This window comes from Drosophila suzukii, chromosome 2R (assembly GCF_043229965.1).
Source record: "Drosophila suzukii chromosome 2R, CBGP_Dsuzu_IsoJpt1.0, whole genome shotgun sequence".
Lineage (NCBI taxonomy): Eukaryota > Metazoa > Arthropoda > Insecta > Diptera > Drosophilidae > Drosophila > Drosophila suzukii.
Window position 1 is genome coordinate 6,368,993 of NC_092081.1, and position 16,150 is coordinate 6,385,142.

The window sequence follows — 16,150 nt, forward strand, 5'->3', positions numbered from 1 at the left end:
ATGTTCTTGGATATTTCTCTCTGTGTTCAAATAAGAAAATAAATACTAAAAACAAGTTGATACTAAGCAATAGCGATGACTAATAGCTTGTTTTATTTTTATGATTTATAATGCAAAAAATAGTATATCTAAATAGAAAAATTGTATTTCTAAAGATAGCATAATGAGATCTTAATAAAAATGATATAATATAGCTTTTACTACCATTATTCCCACATACATAGATACAAATAAGACAATATAGACTAAAAACGAGTTGATACTACTAGGCTAAAAGGAATACCAATAAACTTAGATGAGTTACTATATAGACTTAATATATACAGAAACATTAAGGTTAAGGATAAACTCCCCTTTTGCCTTGTAATTTTCCCTCTCAAGTGCCTGTATTTACGTTTGACATTTGTAGTAAATTGTAGCATTGCATTCCAAGCGTCGTGTCCAAGAATTACTGGATGGCCTGGTCAAATTTACACATCCGAAACAATAATTTTCCCACCTCATCCCCAAACGGAATGGCAGTGGACACGCTAGTTGTGACTGGCCTAATTGCCGCTTCGCTTTTCACGGCCAACAGCTCGGCGGTCTTGGGGCAACACGTTAATGGCCGGGCGTACGCATAAAATCAACAATTACATGGCACAAAGCTGACCACAAGTTCTGTGGCAGGCAGACGCACCGACTTGCCAACTTGCCACATCATGACAGGCTTATGGCCAACGGAGCGACGCTAATTTCGATGGGGATGGGGGGTTTTGGGGCAGGAGGGGCCACGAGGGGCTATACCAGAGGGGGGGGGGTCTGGTTGGTAAACAGGGGAAAGGCGGTATGATGGCCCCACTTAATGTAGCCAAAGCACTGACGGCTACTGATTGACCACGCAGCGATGGCAGCGTGAGGCGTTTGGAATACAAACTTTGGATGGTAGTTGGTTGCTCAATCCTTATATAGTGTTTTTGAATGAAATACATTACATTTTTAAGAAGTGATATATCCGCATTTGATACTAATGAGTAAAATATACACCGATAAAAAAACAGAAAGTTAGGACTTAGTACCGGTTGTATTTGAAGTATACCGTAGGCAGTATTAAAATTACATGACTTAATCATATAAAGTGTTTACTTAACAGTTTCTATATTAAAGAGTCTAGAATTTTGATTTTTAATATTATTTATAAACCAATTGATTGAAATATAATACTTTAGAACGTATTAATTTGATACATACAATAATAATAAATTATTAATAATTAAGATAGGTGTACTTATCTTATCGACTCAAAATCGATACCCAATAATGTAGAATTAATGTAACAATAGTTGCTTTTCTATGATTATTATCTTTTGACTATTGCCTTACGTATGTCTATGAAATACCTATCTTAAAAACGGGTTTCACTTAAAAATAAAACTAAAATTATTTTTAATGTACCAAAGTATATAAAAAGTTAGTTAATGTCATAGGAAGTCAAGTTAATATCAATACAAATTCATAATAATAAGGTTCTCAGATCCTTTAAAAAGTAATGATGTTAGTTTTATGAAGAATGGGTTTTAAATCCTATATTTTAGCCATTAAATTGGACTTTTGTAATAAATGAACCATAACAAAGATACAAGAAAAGGATGAAAACGACAATTTGAAAAACGAAAACGACAATCTTGAAAGAAAATCTTTACATCTCTTTCCCTCTGTTCAAAGTAGTTACTTTATTAAAATAGATTTCCATGAAATACAAACCACCCCGACAGTGAGCAGCTGTTTGAGCCACCCCCATTATAAGTGTCCCACCCACTCAACCGCATTGGAAAAGTGGTCCTCGGTGGGCCAGGACAACTATCAAAGTTAACGTCAACTCGAGCTGAAAACTTTTGGCCAGTTTTGCATTGTTTTATAATCAACTTGCACATAATTTATATGCACGAAAGTTGGTCAGAACCCCCCCTTGGCTGTCCGTTTGTCTGATAAAAGGCAACCACAATGGCCAAAGGTTAACCAAGACACATAGAAGCGGCAAAGAACACACATCCAGCCACGCATTGTGTTGGAAAACTAATCTCAACAAATTATCTTTCTAGCATTCAGACATCGTGCAGTGCCTACTTTCGGGGATGGGAGAAAGTCACAGAGAAATTCAACTTTTCGCAGACAGTGGAGAAAGTTTTCGGTGCAGAAAGTTGATGCGATTATGATTTTCAATTTTCAGCAGTCAACGCCGAAAAGCGAGAATGGACATCATAAAGTCCTGCCGGCGGGGGGGAGGGAGGTGAAAATGTGGAAACGAGGGAAATGTGGAAATGCCAGTCGAACAAACACAACCACAGGGCGGATGAAAGAGAGCTACAGGAAAATGTGATAGATGGATAATGTCCTGGCGGGGTAGCTTTATGCGAAGGCGGTTCGGGGAGTCCTGTGCTTGCGGCGCCCGACAATAAATTGAGTTTTGCCAGTCCGTGTTCAGGTCCAAGACCAAGACCAAATCCAAGCCCAAAAGCGGCAGCTGTTCCACTCCCAAACTCCCAAACTCCCGAACAGTAGCTGCAAATCCCCAGCTCTGTTATAACATTTATCGTTGTGCAAACTGCCAGCAGCAGCCGTAGAAGTTGTCCGTTCCAAGGGATAAGGATGCAGACAATGCCAGAGGAAAGTCCACCCATGTGAGTACACCTAGAGAAGTTCGGGACCTGTAATTACAGGTATTTTTAGAAAAAATATTACAAATTTAACAAACATAATCTGTGTGTAAGGCGTATTTTCTTACTATTTTGATTTTGCATACAGCTTGTTTTAATATCAAACAATAAATTCAATTTTAGGAAATAAAAGAAATTAAAAAAATTTTTTTTTTTAATATTTTAAACATTTTTTTATAATGTTTTTTTTAATAAACTTATTTTTGTATTTTCTTTATTATTTTCTTAGCGTAATAAATTTTTTTTTAAGTGTCCTTATTTTAGTGTTCAAATAAAAGGCAATACTGCACAGTGGTTGTCAGAGAGAAAGGATTGGAGTAGACAAATTTGAGTGGCTGTCAACGTAATGAAAATGAAACAGCACAGTGGGTGAAGTATTTCAGTTATAATTTAAGTAAACCCAAATTTAAAAATAAAAGATTTCATTTTTCTCATTATTCTCATTGCATTGCATCTACTCTAAATAAATGTGTTTACTATATGTTGTTGTGAAAAAATATGGATAAAGCGATTAAATTATTAAATATATAAATTAAAATGTATAAAAAAATAACTCAAGTTTTCAAAAAAAATTTGATAAATGATTATATTATTTATATACAAATTGAGCTACTTTAAAATTAACCAAAATTAAGTCTTCAATTTAATCTGTGGGATATAGCAAATGTATTAATTCCAATTATACAATTATTATTTTGTTCAGTAAAAGCTCAGATCGCTCTACCGTGCTGTGCTGTCCACACATCGTGTGTCTATTCCGGTTTGAGGAATCGAAATAAAAACATTTTGCTCACATATTTGGTTTGATTTATACAAAAATTGCACGCTTTATGTGCTTTTTTTTGTCGTACAACCCCCTCTCTGTCCCAAAAATCACTTCTCGTGCGGCTCGTTTATTTTTCATTCCTGTTCAAATTATATTGTTGGCCAACAACAGCATCCTCGTTGTATTTCAGCCCGGTTTTGTTTGACTGACAGCGACACCAGCAACATACCAGCAGACCCAGGCCGCAGGCCCCAGGTCCCAGGTCCCCAAAATCCGACCCAAGGGAACCCATCCGGCCATCAGCATTAACGCGCTCCGTTGCCGCTCGCCCATAATCCTTTCAATTTTGAAATCATTTTTTATTCCAACCTCTCTCGCTTGCCTTTTTGCGACCCTTTTATAAAGTCGTGCCTCGACCCTTGCCGCAAATATTTATGAAATGAATACGCTCGCATTCCCGGCGCTTCTCTGATTGATGCCCACTGATGATGCCCGATGGGGAGGGGGGCAGAAAAGGTTCCGATGGACTGGGTTCGATGGGCAGGGATTGGGCACTGATGGCTGGGCCATCCCAAATCACTTTGGAGCTCACCCAATCGACCCACATCGTCTAACGACAATGACATGTTTATCCAGGCGGCATTCCAAGCCCGATCATTTACACCTTGCATCCCCATTCGCAATTCCATCAATTACAGCATTTAATCAACTCGTTAAGCCAGCTCGACCGAGCCCCAGCCAGACTGCGGCACCTGTCGATAACCTATAGGGGAACGGGACACTGAGCAAAATGATTATGGTAGTGTCCGACACATTTTTTATTATAATTTGCAAAAAAAAAAATTTTTTAAGTCTTTACTTGCAACTTTGGCTTTAAAATTATTTTGTGTTAGTGCTAAACTAAATATATTTAATATTGTATTATACTATAATTTTCAACTGTAAAGTATATACTGTGCCATAGTTAAAAAGTGCACTAATTATTATTAAACTTAAGCAAATTCTATACTACCGCAAATTAATTTAATATTTATTTGGTTATGGTTGATGCCTATTTCTGAGAAAAACGTTAACGTAATGTTTTTGTATAAATTTTTAATGAAAGGTGAGGGTTATCTTTAATATAAATTGTATTTATTTACAATAAGTAGGGGAATGTAGGCAAAGGTGACGAGTAGGGTAAGGTGACGAACTCATCAAATCTCACATGTCACGACACATTGAAAACTCCAAATAATTCTAGTCGATTTCTCTTATCGTGCCGACAATGTAATTATAATATGTAAAAATTATATTATACAAAATTCGCGTAATTTGTTCGTGAGATAATTTTGACTAAGGACAAGTATTAATAGGAGTTTTAGCAACAAATTTTTGGTACTTTCTGTTGTTTTCTTTATATATTTCCAAGAGTACCTTAAAGATTAAATTCTTTTCGGTATTTGTTGACATTATACAATTATTTTTTTCTTTTTTACAGCCGATAACTAAAAAAAAACATTATATTTTGCTGATTTTTGTGAATTTGAAATTTAACAACTTAATTTGTTCAATTGAAACCCAGATCTCAAGTAGTCATATTATTTGAGTGAACAGCTAAATTTATATTCCATTTCTTTACATTTTCAATCTTTCATAAAAAAAAAAAAATTTCATTCTGCATAGTGTTAAAGTGTGTTCGTCACCTACTGTTTTTAAAAGTGAAAAAAAAGTTAACGTTAAGAGCTGTAGGATTTAACTCCGCAGGAATTTCACCTTCCAACTTTTATAAGAATAGGCTTTTGAAAAATAATGATTTTTGGAAAAGTGACATTAAGAAACTAATCGATCGTGATACCATACCCCGCAATTCTTCCCTAATATTATTTTGTTTGAGATAAAAAAATAATTTACGCTTGGGTTTCTGTAAACAAGATTTGAATAAGACGAAGTTTTAACAAGTTTGAAATATATATAAATAATGGATTACAGGTAAGTAAGATTATAGAGATTTTTTGCTCACTGCAGCGCTCTGTTCTGGAGAAGGAGAAATTGGGGCGTCGGCCAGTCGGTGAGGTAATTACGAAAATGAAATCAGTCCGAGGTAAGCTGCATAATGCAGGCGCCCGAGGGTGAAGGGCCTGCAAAATTGAATGACCAGTTGATCGGCCTTGGGGGTGTTGGCAATGGCAAAGGCAAAGGCGATGGCGATGGGAATGGTGATGGTGATGGTAATGGTGATGGTGGTGCTCCTGATGGCTGTGGAAATTGTGGGTACTGCCCCAGGGGCGTGGCCAGGCAATTGTTTTCTGACCCCTCTTCGGTGGTCATGTTGGCTACATGTCCTGGTCCCCCAAAAAAGGGAAGGGAAAGTGCCAGGAAAATTCTGTGTTTGGCAAATTTGATTGCATATTTGGTTATCTGTCATTTTTCCGAAGGCAATCATGCTCGCAGTGCGTAATTAGGTTACCATGACGGTTTGTGGGATATGTGGCAAAATGGAGTAAGGCTTTAGTTTACAATAAAAATCAATTTATTACTGAGAAAGACCTTAACAATTGCGCAACAAAATACACTTCTCGGTAGTGTTTATTTATTATAATTATTAAAAAAATGTTCCACTAATTAGTGAAACCTTAAAAAAATTGTGCAATTAAAATAGTGACATTTACATGCCAGCCCTTGAATTAATTTGCTTGCAGAAGAATGTTAATGACAACAAAATATAAAAACAAAAAAAAAAAATTTAATATTAATTATTTCACAATTCTCTGTATCTTTCATATTTCCACTTTTTCTGACCACTAAAATTCATTGCCGGGGATTCCAAGATGGGCTCATAAATACGATAAAAATGAAAGAACGAAATTGCAGACATCAAATTGAATGTGCAACTGTGCGTATGCGCAATGTGCCGGGGGCAAGCGAAGCAAAATGAATTTAATTATAAAAAATTGAGTCCTTATCGGTGGGGTACTTGAAAAATTCAATTAATCTCTTGATACCTTGCAAACGAAATTAGTCAAAGTTCTTGCACAAAACTTTTCAACAAGAGTGGTATCACAAAAAAATATAACAAGTGTTTGATTCTTTTCATGCTTTACCTAACATTGTTTTTTACAATTTTCTCTAGCCAAAACTCCAATTTCCGCTGAATGAAATCAAAGAGATGTTTTTTTTAGACCATAAAAAAATCGTTTGCCGGTAACAACGGTCGGGGCAAATAAAAATCAAATTTAAAGCTCTAAGAAACCCCTCGGAAAACCGTGACTTCGGCCTCGAAAAGCAGGCCGAAAAAAGGGTGGGCGGGAAAGGGATTGGTTGGGAAACCCCCTCCCCTCACACACACACACAACTAAATGTCGCAATTTTACGAGTCAATATAAAGGTGCCTGGGGAGTCATTTACAGGCGCACAGCGGTTTGCCTTCGCTCGGTTTTCTTTGGCAATAAAACATCTCACAAAGGACACGGGTCACAGGACGCGGAAAAGCGGTACGTGGAAATGCCGTTGCCGCAAGGAAAACGAGGAAAAACACGTGTACGACGGCATGGCCCGGCTAAAGTCAAATATGATGGCAATTTTTATGCTTTTTTGTTGAAATATTTCCACCAATGAGGCATAAAACAGAAGCCGAAGCGGAACTTCGCTCCGGCCCAAGAATGATTTACGACCCATTCTTCAGTTTACGACAAATTTACGAGAACATTGCAATTTGGCTATTATTAATTTAGTACAGTGAAGCAACTTACAGGTGGGCCAGCCAGGAAACGAATTTCTTAAGTTTCATTCGTTGAAATTTCAAAGAGGATTTTTGACTTTAAGGTTTATAAATTTTCATTTTAATCAGCTTTTTAATAATTAATTAGTTATAAATAATATAAATAAATATGGCAAGTTTGAGGATTTTCTAAAACACAGATTTACCATCTTCGAGTAAATTTAAATGATAAATGAGCCGAATTCTTAGTGGCTCTGGCAGTACAGCCATTACAGTTTCCATGGACAATGATATCGCCGTTCCTTATAGTTATTTTGGGAATCGTCCCTAAAATTAAATGATATATTATTAATGAGATTAAGTTAGTAAAAATTTTAAAGCAGTACTTACGGGCATATCCAATTTCGAGTAGGGAGAGAAGCGCCAATAGCGGGACCAATAACGAAAACCACTTCATCACTGCGACAATTCAGATGAAACACTGACTGAGATCGGTCCATCAAAGCTCGATTTATATAGCTGCATTACTTTACCTCGGCGGTGATTAACACAAGAATATCAGAAAATACCCTAGAACATTGTATAAACACATGGGTTTTCCAAAAACCCCCACTCTTGATAACCCATCTCAAACAACTGAGGGCTCAGATCTGATGCAGGTCAGCTTTAAAGCTTCTACTCCCCAGCTTCAATGTATAATTAATATACCTGCGATGAGAGCTGCGTAAAAACCAATAATGACGTAAGTTTGAATATTTAGGGTATTCGCACCTTACATTAAATAAATTAAGACAAATGTTATTTTAAATTTATATTTTTTTGAGAATTCATAGAACTGGAACTAGAAACTCCAATTAGTAGTAGGTATTTTTATTTGTTTATTGAGTAATACCCACATTGCAAATTGCGTTTTTAGTTATAAACTTGTTTTTGAGCAGCTGTTTAGAATCTCTTGTTTTGTCTGAACACTAAATATACCTGAATGCATTAAAAATCATTACCCCTAAGTTCGAATAAATAAATAAATTGAACGAAATCTTATAAAATTAAAAATAGTATAGTAAACGTATAAAAACATTTTATGTATAAAGGGAAAAAGGACAGTTTCTATACGAGTGCAAGAGTTTTTCGCTCCTTTGTTTCTCAGTGTAAACTTTTTTGTATTTACAAATAAATTTGCTTGGTAAAATTTACCAATGTCGATAGTTTAGTAACTATACAACATTTTACTTAACTATTAAACATTTTTGTTTCTGCTTTGTTTACTATTTAATAGTTAAGCAACCATTTACATAGTTACGTTCACGTGCCGTAGGTATTTTGTTATTGCAATGGTAAATACATAGTAACATAGAGGACCCCGGTTCGAGTCCTACTGAAGTAAGTGAATCGGAAGTCTTTTTCAGTAGTAAAATTCGTGTACTTATAATACTTAAATTTACAGATTACAAAAAAATACATGTCTTTTCCAGGACTCGAACCCGGGTCAAAAAAACCGGGTTCCGCTGGGCCACGCCCCTTTTATATTTTCAAGTGGCTAAATGCCTTTGTAAGTTTAGATAAAAATTTTAATGCTAAAAATGTTTCATAATTTTGACTGTATTTTAGACTATCCACGGCCTTTATCATAATGGAATTGAAATAAGTCTACGATTCCTTAGTCCCAAATTTCCTTAATTTAAGCCCACTTGTTGGGTTTACAGTACATATTTTTTCTGGGGTAGCATGTATTTAATTTTTAGGACTTATAACTCTTTCACATGGACGATATCGGCGTTTTTCCCCTCATACAAATAATGTTCCTACTACTGTTTTGTGTAAAAAAAAGATCTAGAATGATTTTTTTGGATTTCATACAGAACTTCCGACTGGGACAGGGGGAGTTGTGTGCATTTGTATTGAAATTAAACCTTAATGAATAAGCTTTTCTGGCTTTCTCTTTTAATCGATTGAGCAAAGTATACTTTGAAGTAACCAATTTAAGTACACCCTTTTTGTTAAATAATGGACAGCTGTTAAGGAGCCGTCAGTAATCCCAGAGAGTGTATAAATGAAAAGTGTTAGGTTTTGTTCTTTATTGTGGCCTAATCCCCGCCCCCACTGATGCTGCAGCCGACGCAATCCTTATTGTGAAGGTAAGTGCCACCTGGCACGCGTCCACTGAAGCCATCGGGATACTGGGTGCCACCGCCTCCTCCACCGCCGGCTGCCAGTGATGGACCAGCTCCTGGGCGACGGACTAGACCGTCCAGAGCTCCTGGATAAGCGCCGGGGGAATTGATATAGACATTTCCCTGGCCAGGCCTTCCAGTCCTGTAGGTTTTGCCATCGACCACCACGTTTTCCGCCACCGGCGGACTACAATCCCGGCACGCTCCGCCGATAATCACATTTCCGGCTGCCGAGTGATGGAATAATAAGGAAATCGAGCGACTGAAGGGGGGGCCATCTGATTCTTACCTGTGGCCTGGGAAATCAGGACAGCGGCAACTGCAAAGACCAGAATCAGACACTTCATTCTCGAACTGGGTGCAAAAAGAATCTGCTCGAGACACATGAAATCCGAAAGCTTTTAAGCGTTCGCCCCTGCTTTGTTGTAGAAACCAGATTGCAGTAGACGCACAACGATATATAGATGGGATGGTGCGGGACTCGCCCCAGAAACCAGTTCAATTGACAGATAATTCTTGGTAAGGGGTTTTCCAAAAGCCGTCCCCCCTCACTCAAGCTTTTATTTTGATTTCTGTTAGCTAGAAATTGAACTCAAGCGTATATGTAACACAAAGTGTTCACAAAAACCAGATGCTTGTTTTGATTTTTAAATTGAATCTTTATTTTGCATTTTAAAGTTTGGTAAAGAAGTCCTGGAATACGAATAATTTTTGTTATTTCTTTGAAATGTGTTAAAGAATTTGTTGACCTATTCAAGTATATTTATAGTTTTAAAAACCAGATGCCTGTTTTGATTTTCAAATTGAATCTTTATTTTGCATTTTAAAGTTTGGTAAAGAAGTCCTGGAATATGAATAATTTTTGTTATTTCTTTGAAATGTGTTAGGGAATTTGTTGACATATTCAAGTATACTTATAGTTTTAAAAAATTAAAGCTATATATTTAAATTGCAAATAATATTTAATCTATAAAAAAAGATTTTATTTCACATTAGTTAATAATTTGTTTGGATTCCTAATGTTTGAGGCTGAGGATTACAGGAAATATTTCTAAATTATTAATATTGTTCTGAAAATTTAGAAATTAATTTTGTAGTCCTTAAAACCAGTCCAAAGATGTCCTAAAGGTGTAATAACAAAGGTTTTCCTAATATATACTCATCAGTATTTTAAGTTGCAATGGAATTAACCTTCATCTGTTAATTAATTCATTTAATTATTTTAAGTCTTATCAAGCTTGTAATACAAATCTGTCTTATTAATTATGTGCAAAAAATCTGCATGCTGTGAAATTCCCTTCAGCTGTTTTGCTTTTGTTTTTACTTTTAATCTCAGGGTTTGTTGACTACATTTTTGTGTTTTCCCATGTCGTCGGTTATCAGAGAGCCAACGAGCGTCCAATGCACTAGAGTCGCTCTATGGTCGTACGTTCAGCTATAAAAGATCGGGTCTAGACAGTCGAGAGCACCAGTTACAGCCAATCCATTGCTCAGCGCATATAGCATCTTAAACCGGAACCACCAATCCAGAATCAATATGAAATTCTTCTCAGTTGTCACCGTCTTCGTGCTCGGTCTCCTGGCCCTTGCAAACGGTAAGTTAAACCTATACATTTTCAAAATCTGATCAATTTATTTATTAACTATCTTTCCATCAGCTGTTCCCCTGTCGCCCGATCCCGGAAATGTGATTATTAATGGAGACTGCAAATATTGCAATGTCCGCGGTGGCTAAAAGGAGAATCTATGTATGTCTAAGGATGTACAAATGGACTACTTACCTCAAACCCAAGACACAATATTTATAATACCGCTTAATACTAAAATGAAACCTAGAATTAAAATAAACGTGCCAAGAAATCAAATACAACAAAATATAAGGCTCAACTTCTTTCCTCACTAAAAAACATTGAAAAATCTTTTATTTTTGGGTAACTATGAAGTGACGAATTATGCCTGTATTGCCATTAATCATTGGGCTGGATTAGATTTACGTACTTGAAACCACTCCACTTTGAAATCTATTGATTAAACTATTGACGAGGGTTATCATATGCCTTGCACTTGAGTCTTTATAATCAGATTGACTTGGCTATATAAGATCAGGCCCTGTAAGTCGAGAGCATCAGTCGAAGCCAATATTTCCTTTAAACCAGTACAAAGATATCCTAAAGGTGTAATGATAAAGATGTGCCCAAATAAAAACTCGACAATTTTTTTAGTTGCGTTGGAATTAGCCTTCGTCTGCTTTTAAATTCTTTTAGTTATTTTTAGTCTTATCAAGCTTATAATACAAATCTATCTTACTACTTATTTCCAAAAAATCTGCATGCTGTGAAAGTCCCTTCAGCTGTTTTGTTATTGTTATACCCGTTACTCGTAGAGTAAAAGGGTATACTAGATTCGTTGGAAAGTATGTAACAGGCAGAAGGAAGCGTTTCCGACCCCATTAAGTATATATATTCTTGATCAGGATCACTAGCCTAGTCGATCTAGCCATGTCCGCCTGTCTGTCTGTCCGGATGAACGCTGAGATCTCGAAAACTATGGGAGCTAGGCTATTGAGATTTGGCGTGCAGATTCTTGAGCTTCTTACGCAGCGAAAGCAGAGTGCCACGGCCACTATAACGCCCATAACGCTTAAATCTGTCTACCGCCGGTAGGTGGCGCATTTTAATCTCGCTTTGCTGCTTGCATATCTCCATTTCCCTTTGGTCCCTTTAGCTGATTAACGGGTATCTGATAGTCGAGGTACTCGACTATAGCGCTCTTCCTTGTTTTTACTTTTAATCTCAGGGTTTGTTGACTACATTTTTGTGTTTTCCCATGTCGTCGGTTATCAGAGAGCCAACGAGCGTCCAATGCACTAGAGTCGCTCTATGGTCGTACGTTCAGCTATAAAAGATCGGGTCTAGACAGTCGAGAGCACCAGTTACAGCCAATCCATTGCTCAGCGCTTATAGCATCTTAAACCGGAACCACCAATCCAGAATCAATATGAAATTCTTCTCAGTCGTCACTGTCTTCGTGCTCGGTCTCCTGGCCCTTGCAAACGGTAAGTTAAACTTATAAATTTCCAAAATCTGATCAATTTATTTATCAACTATCTTTTCTTAGCTGTTCCTCTCTCGCCCGATCCTGGAAATGTGATCATTAACGGAGACTGCAAATACTGCAATGTCCGCGGTGGCTAAAAGGAGAATCTATGTATGACTAAGGATGTACAAATGGACTACTTACCTCAAACCCAAGACACCATATTTATAATACCGCTTAATACTAAAATGAAACCTAGAATTAAAACAAAAGTGCCAAGAAAACAAATATAACAAAATAGAAGGCTTCAACCCTTTTCTCACTAAAAAAACATTGAGAGATCCTTTATTTTTGGGTAACTATGAAGTGACGAATTATGCCTGTATTGCCATCAATCATTGGGCTAGATTGGATTTACGTACTTGAAACCCCTCCCCTGTGGAAACTATTGATATTGTTATTGACGGGGGTTATCAGACGCTGCCAACCCGTTATGCACTTGAGTCTTTATAATCAGATTGACTAGGCTATATAAGATCAGGCCCTGTAAGTCGAGAGCATCAGTCGAAGTCAATATTTCCCAGCGCACTTTTCACATAAAGCTTGAATCTAGTATCAATATGAAAATCTTCACAGCCGTCACCGTCTTTATTGTCGGCTTGCTAACTCTAGCCAATGGTGAGTTATAAATATATATATTACGTAATTGATCATATAGCTTATTTCACATTTTTTCTCAGCTGCTCCCCTGTCGCCCGGTGGTGGAAGTGTTATTATCAATGGCGACTGCGTGAACTGCAATGTCCACGGTGGCAAATAGGAAAGTTCTGACCTGAGGATGGTGAAAGGGCCATAACTTATCTTCAACCAAATACCATATGTATATAGCCGCTATGTTCTAAAATAAATTTAGAATCTAAAAAGAATGCCAACAAGAAAAAGTGTTTACATCCTTATTACTATAACATTATTTACTGAGCCGCTAAGAATCAAAATAACCAACTGAACGTAGTGGCCGACATCATATTATCGGCTATATATATATATAGCTTATAATACAAATGTATTCGTCAGTAGATTGGTTACATATATACCAAGTGCGATTTATTATATCATTTTATTTTTATTGTAAAAAGTTGTATAGCCTATAGAAGGGTTAAAAGACAGGCAAAAGAAGATGGTGCTGGATGGAGTATAAAATATAACATTGATTTGTTTTAAAAATAAGAACTTTGAAATAGTTTTTGTTTGTTTATTGTTTTTATTGATTTGCAATTTTTGTTACTAATTCCGGATTACTAGCCGCGAATATTGCATCCGACGCAATCGCTGTTGCGCACCAAGGTTCCGCCGGGATAGCCACGTGAATCGTAGGTGGTGACGCCACCTGACCAGCCTCCGCCCCCGCCTCCTCCTCTTCCTCCAGATCCACCCAGATCGATGTACTGACCCTGGCGTTTCGAACGCCTGCCTATATATTGGGATCCTCCAGCTGATTGGTGTAGTGACCAGCCGCCGGCCAGGTCACTATCATCCTCCTCCGATGAAGTTGGCCTGCGGGGCGGAGGAGATTTAGGCTTAGGTTTGGCAGTAGTCCTGCCACCATTCCCCTTGCCAGTTGAAGGTTTGTGGGTGGTAGTGGTGTGTCCATGGGAGCAGTCAACGCACTCCCCCTTGATGGTGACCTTTCCAGCTGTGAATGGATAGAGATTAATATTCTGGCTAAAGCCTTTGAGCTCCAAAACCGACCTTGGACGTAGGCCAACGTGGCCAAGAACAATAGCGCCAATAGCGTCAGGCACTTCATTATGCGGCTCTCTAACTTCGATCGATCGATCACCGGCGCCTTCTTTTATACCCGTCCCGATTATCTCAGATCTGTAATCAACATATACTGTATGCGAGTGCATATAAAACCGCTCAAGGCTGGAGTTAAATACAGCTAAGGCATGATGTGTTCCTTGATCTTGAAACAAGGCTGAACTATTGGCTGTTGCCAGAATAAAAGATTAACAGGAATTGATGCCTTTAAATATTTAGATTAATAATTTATAATGACTTCAAGCTACAGGCGAACAAATTTTGTACTCTTCGAATAAATACTGTCATTCAATCTATACTTATGGTAATATTTTAACATATATTAGTTTACATTTGTAGACTATCTTGTTGGCAAAACTATCATAATGATAGTTCTAGATTTTTTCGCTAAGTCGTCATCCATAAATTAAAGTTACATGTCATTCATGATTAAATTACACTAGCTGAAAAAAATTTTCCATTATCTGCAGTAAGTAAAGATGCATTATGTGTCTGGTGAATTATGATTCTAGGGTTAAAAAATTGTAGAGTTTCTGATTTTTTAATTGTTTTCATGCCTATTTTATTTATTATCACGAAAAACTTTTTTTTTCGTCTTACCAAAAAGTATTTGGTTCATCAAGGGCCTTGTTTATGAATAAAATAGTTTTTTAACTTTTCCCATTCACGCCTTAGCTATTGGGATTTTAAAAAGTTAGTATAACTTAAAACACATGTATAAAAATTTTAATTTTTTCAATTGCGTAGATTTAAAAATAAATGCTTATTTAGTAATATTATTTCTGCTAAGAAGAATGTTCTACTTTCATGTTTTTTTTAGTGTCAATGGCACCTGTTAATTTAGAATTTAGAACACGTGTTGTTTTTCAATTAAATTATCATTAACAGGTTTTAATTCGTCGATACAAATTTATCTATACCAAAACAAATGAATTCACTGATTGTTATGACCCGTTGTTTGATTTAATTTGTACAAGTCTGTATGCAAATCCTAGAAACAAATAAAAACAAATGTTATTTGTAAACAAAAGTATAAGCTATAGGGCTCTTTAGGTAAATATTAATATCTTTTGGATTACTCTACTACGGCAAGTAGTTAAAAACTACCAAGAACTCTAACCATTTTCTCTTAAATCTCGATGCAATATAAGTTACCTGCTAGTTCACATACACACCTCTTTGCTTTTCCGTAAACACTGGACTGGAATTTCCAGATTTAAATACGCAAAAACAAAATACTATTGAGCGGTTAACTTTCTGTGTTTTCCCAAACGTCTCAGATTGGCTGGGGGTTATCAGAAGCCTGCGGACTGCCCATTACACTTGAGTCGCTCTACGATCCGAAGCTGAGCTATATAAGATCTGGTCCCGAAAGCCGAGAGCATCAGTTGAAGTCAATCAATTGCCCAGTGCATTTAGCATCAAAAACCGGAACCATTAATCCAGAATCAATATGAAATTCTTCTCAGTCGTCACCGTCTTTGTGCTCGGTCTGCTGGCCCTGGCCAACGGTGAGTTAAACATATAAATTTCTAATAGCTGATCATTTAATTAATTAACTATCTTTCCCTCAGCTGTTCCCCTGTCGCCCGATCCAGGAAATGTGGTCATCAACGGCGACTGCAAATACTGCAATGTCCACGGTGGCAAGTAGGAAAGTTTTTGCCTAAGGATCAACAAAAGGCCATAACTTACCTCCAACCCTATACTCAATATTTATAATACCACTTTGTACCAAAATTAAACATATAATTTAGAACAACAATGACTTAAATAAAAAACACAACAACGAAAAATATATATATGTTTCTTATCTTTCATACATCTCTTACAGATTAGAATATATATAAAACAGTGCTCACTAAAGCTTAGAGCCAAGCTAAAAGGCTATACACCCAAAGCCGATTGTAATACACCGACTGAAAAAATAAGTCGACTTGAAATCAAAGAAATACCCTAG

The 16,150-nt window shown here is 36.8% G+C and overlaps 7 protein-coding genes across 9 annotated transcripts; 4 read left to right on the top strand and 3 right to left on the bottom strand.

The window, feature by feature from the left end:
- Positions 1 to 7,267: 7,267 nt before the first annotated feature.
- On the bottom strand, positions 7,268 to 7,836 carry BomT1 (Bomanin Tailed 1). 3 transcript variants are annotated; one of them, XM_017085049.4, is made up of 3 exons: positions 7,696 to 7,836; positions 7,553 to 7,621; positions 7,268 to 7,489 (listed from the first exon to the last, which is right to left on the bottom strand). In XM_017085049.4, exons 2-3 carry the CDS (start codon positions 7,617 to 7,619, stop codon positions 7,365 to 7,367), a joined length of 192 nt encoding a protein of 63 aa, XP_016940538.1. In that variant the 5' UTR covers positions 7,620 to 7,621; positions 7,696 to 7,836; the 3' UTR covers positions 7,268 to 7,364. The 3 variants fall into 3 exon arrangements, with proteins under 3 accessions (XP_016940538.1, XP_065719724.1, XP_070851085.1); XM_065863652.2 differs by having other exon boundaries at positions 7,553 to 7,643; positions 7,696 to 7,792; XM_070994984.1 differs by having other exon boundaries at positions 7,553 to 7,808.
- Positions 7,837 to 9,222: 1,386 nt separating this feature from the next.
- BomBc1 (Bomanin Bicipital 1) lies at positions 9,223 to 9,686 on the bottom strand. Its single transcript, XM_017085034.4, has 2 exons — positions 9,623 to 9,686; positions 9,223 to 9,560 (listed from the first exon to the last, which is right to left on the bottom strand). The coding sequence occupies exons 1-2, from the start codon at positions 9,678 to 9,680 to the stop codon at positions 9,247 to 9,249; spliced, it is 372 nt and encodes a 123-aa protein (XP_016940523.3). The 5' UTR covers positions 9,681 to 9,686; the 3' UTR covers positions 9,223 to 9,246.
- A 1,124-nt stretch (positions 9,687 to 10,810) lies between these two features.
- LOC108017719 (bomanin Short 2-like) lies at positions 10,811 to 11,568 on the top strand. Its single transcript, XM_036813924.3, has 2 exons — positions 10,811 to 10,928; positions 10,992 to 11,568. The coding sequence occupies exons 1-2, from the start codon at positions 10,871 to 10,873 to the stop codon at positions 11,066 to 11,068; spliced, it is 135 nt and encodes a 44-aa protein (XP_036669819.3). The 5' UTR covers positions 10,811 to 10,870; the 3' UTR covers positions 11,069 to 11,568.
- Positions 11,569 to 12,205: 637 nt separating this feature from the next.
- Positions 12,206 to 12,718, top strand: LOC108018164 (bomanin Short 2). Its single transcript, XM_017085655.4, has 2 exons — positions 12,206 to 12,388; positions 12,451 to 12,718. The coding sequence occupies exons 1-2, from the start codon at positions 12,331 to 12,333 to the stop codon at positions 12,525 to 12,527; spliced, it is 135 nt and encodes a 44-aa protein (XP_016941144.3). The 5' UTR covers positions 12,206 to 12,330; the 3' UTR covers positions 12,528 to 12,718.
- Positions 12,719 to 12,818: 100 nt separating this feature from the next.
- LOC108018163 (bomanin Short 2-like) lies at positions 12,819 to 13,295 on the top strand. The gene is made up of 2 exons (XM_017085654.4): positions 12,819 to 13,047; positions 13,110 to 13,295. The coding sequence occupies exons 1-2, from the start codon at positions 12,990 to 12,992 to the stop codon at positions 13,187 to 13,189; spliced, it is 138 nt and encodes a 45-aa protein (XP_016941143.2). The 5' UTR covers positions 12,819 to 12,989; the 3' UTR covers positions 13,190 to 13,295.
- A 312-nt stretch (positions 13,296 to 13,607) lies between these two features.
- BomBc2 (Bomanin Bicipital 2) lies at positions 13,608 to 14,265 on the bottom strand. Its single transcript, XM_017085653.4, has 2 exons — positions 14,119 to 14,265; positions 13,608 to 14,062 (listed from the first exon to the last, which is right to left on the bottom strand). The coding sequence occupies exons 1-2, from the start codon at positions 14,174 to 14,176 to the stop codon at positions 13,668 to 13,670; spliced, it is 453 nt and encodes a 150-aa protein (XP_016941142.2). The 5' UTR covers positions 14,177 to 14,265; the 3' UTR covers positions 13,608 to 13,667.
- Positions 14,266 to 15,540: 1,275 nt separating this feature from the next.
- LOC108017718 (bomanin Short 2) lies at positions 15,541 to 15,988 on the top strand. Its single transcript, XM_017084828.4, has 2 exons — positions 15,541 to 15,701; positions 15,765 to 15,988. Exons 1-2 carry the CDS (start codon positions 15,644 to 15,646, stop codon positions 15,842 to 15,844), a joined length of 138 nt encoding a protein of 45 aa, XP_016940317.2. The 5' UTR covers positions 15,541 to 15,643; the 3' UTR covers positions 15,845 to 15,988.
- The last annotated feature ends 162 nt before the right edge of the window (positions 15,989 to 16,150 follow it).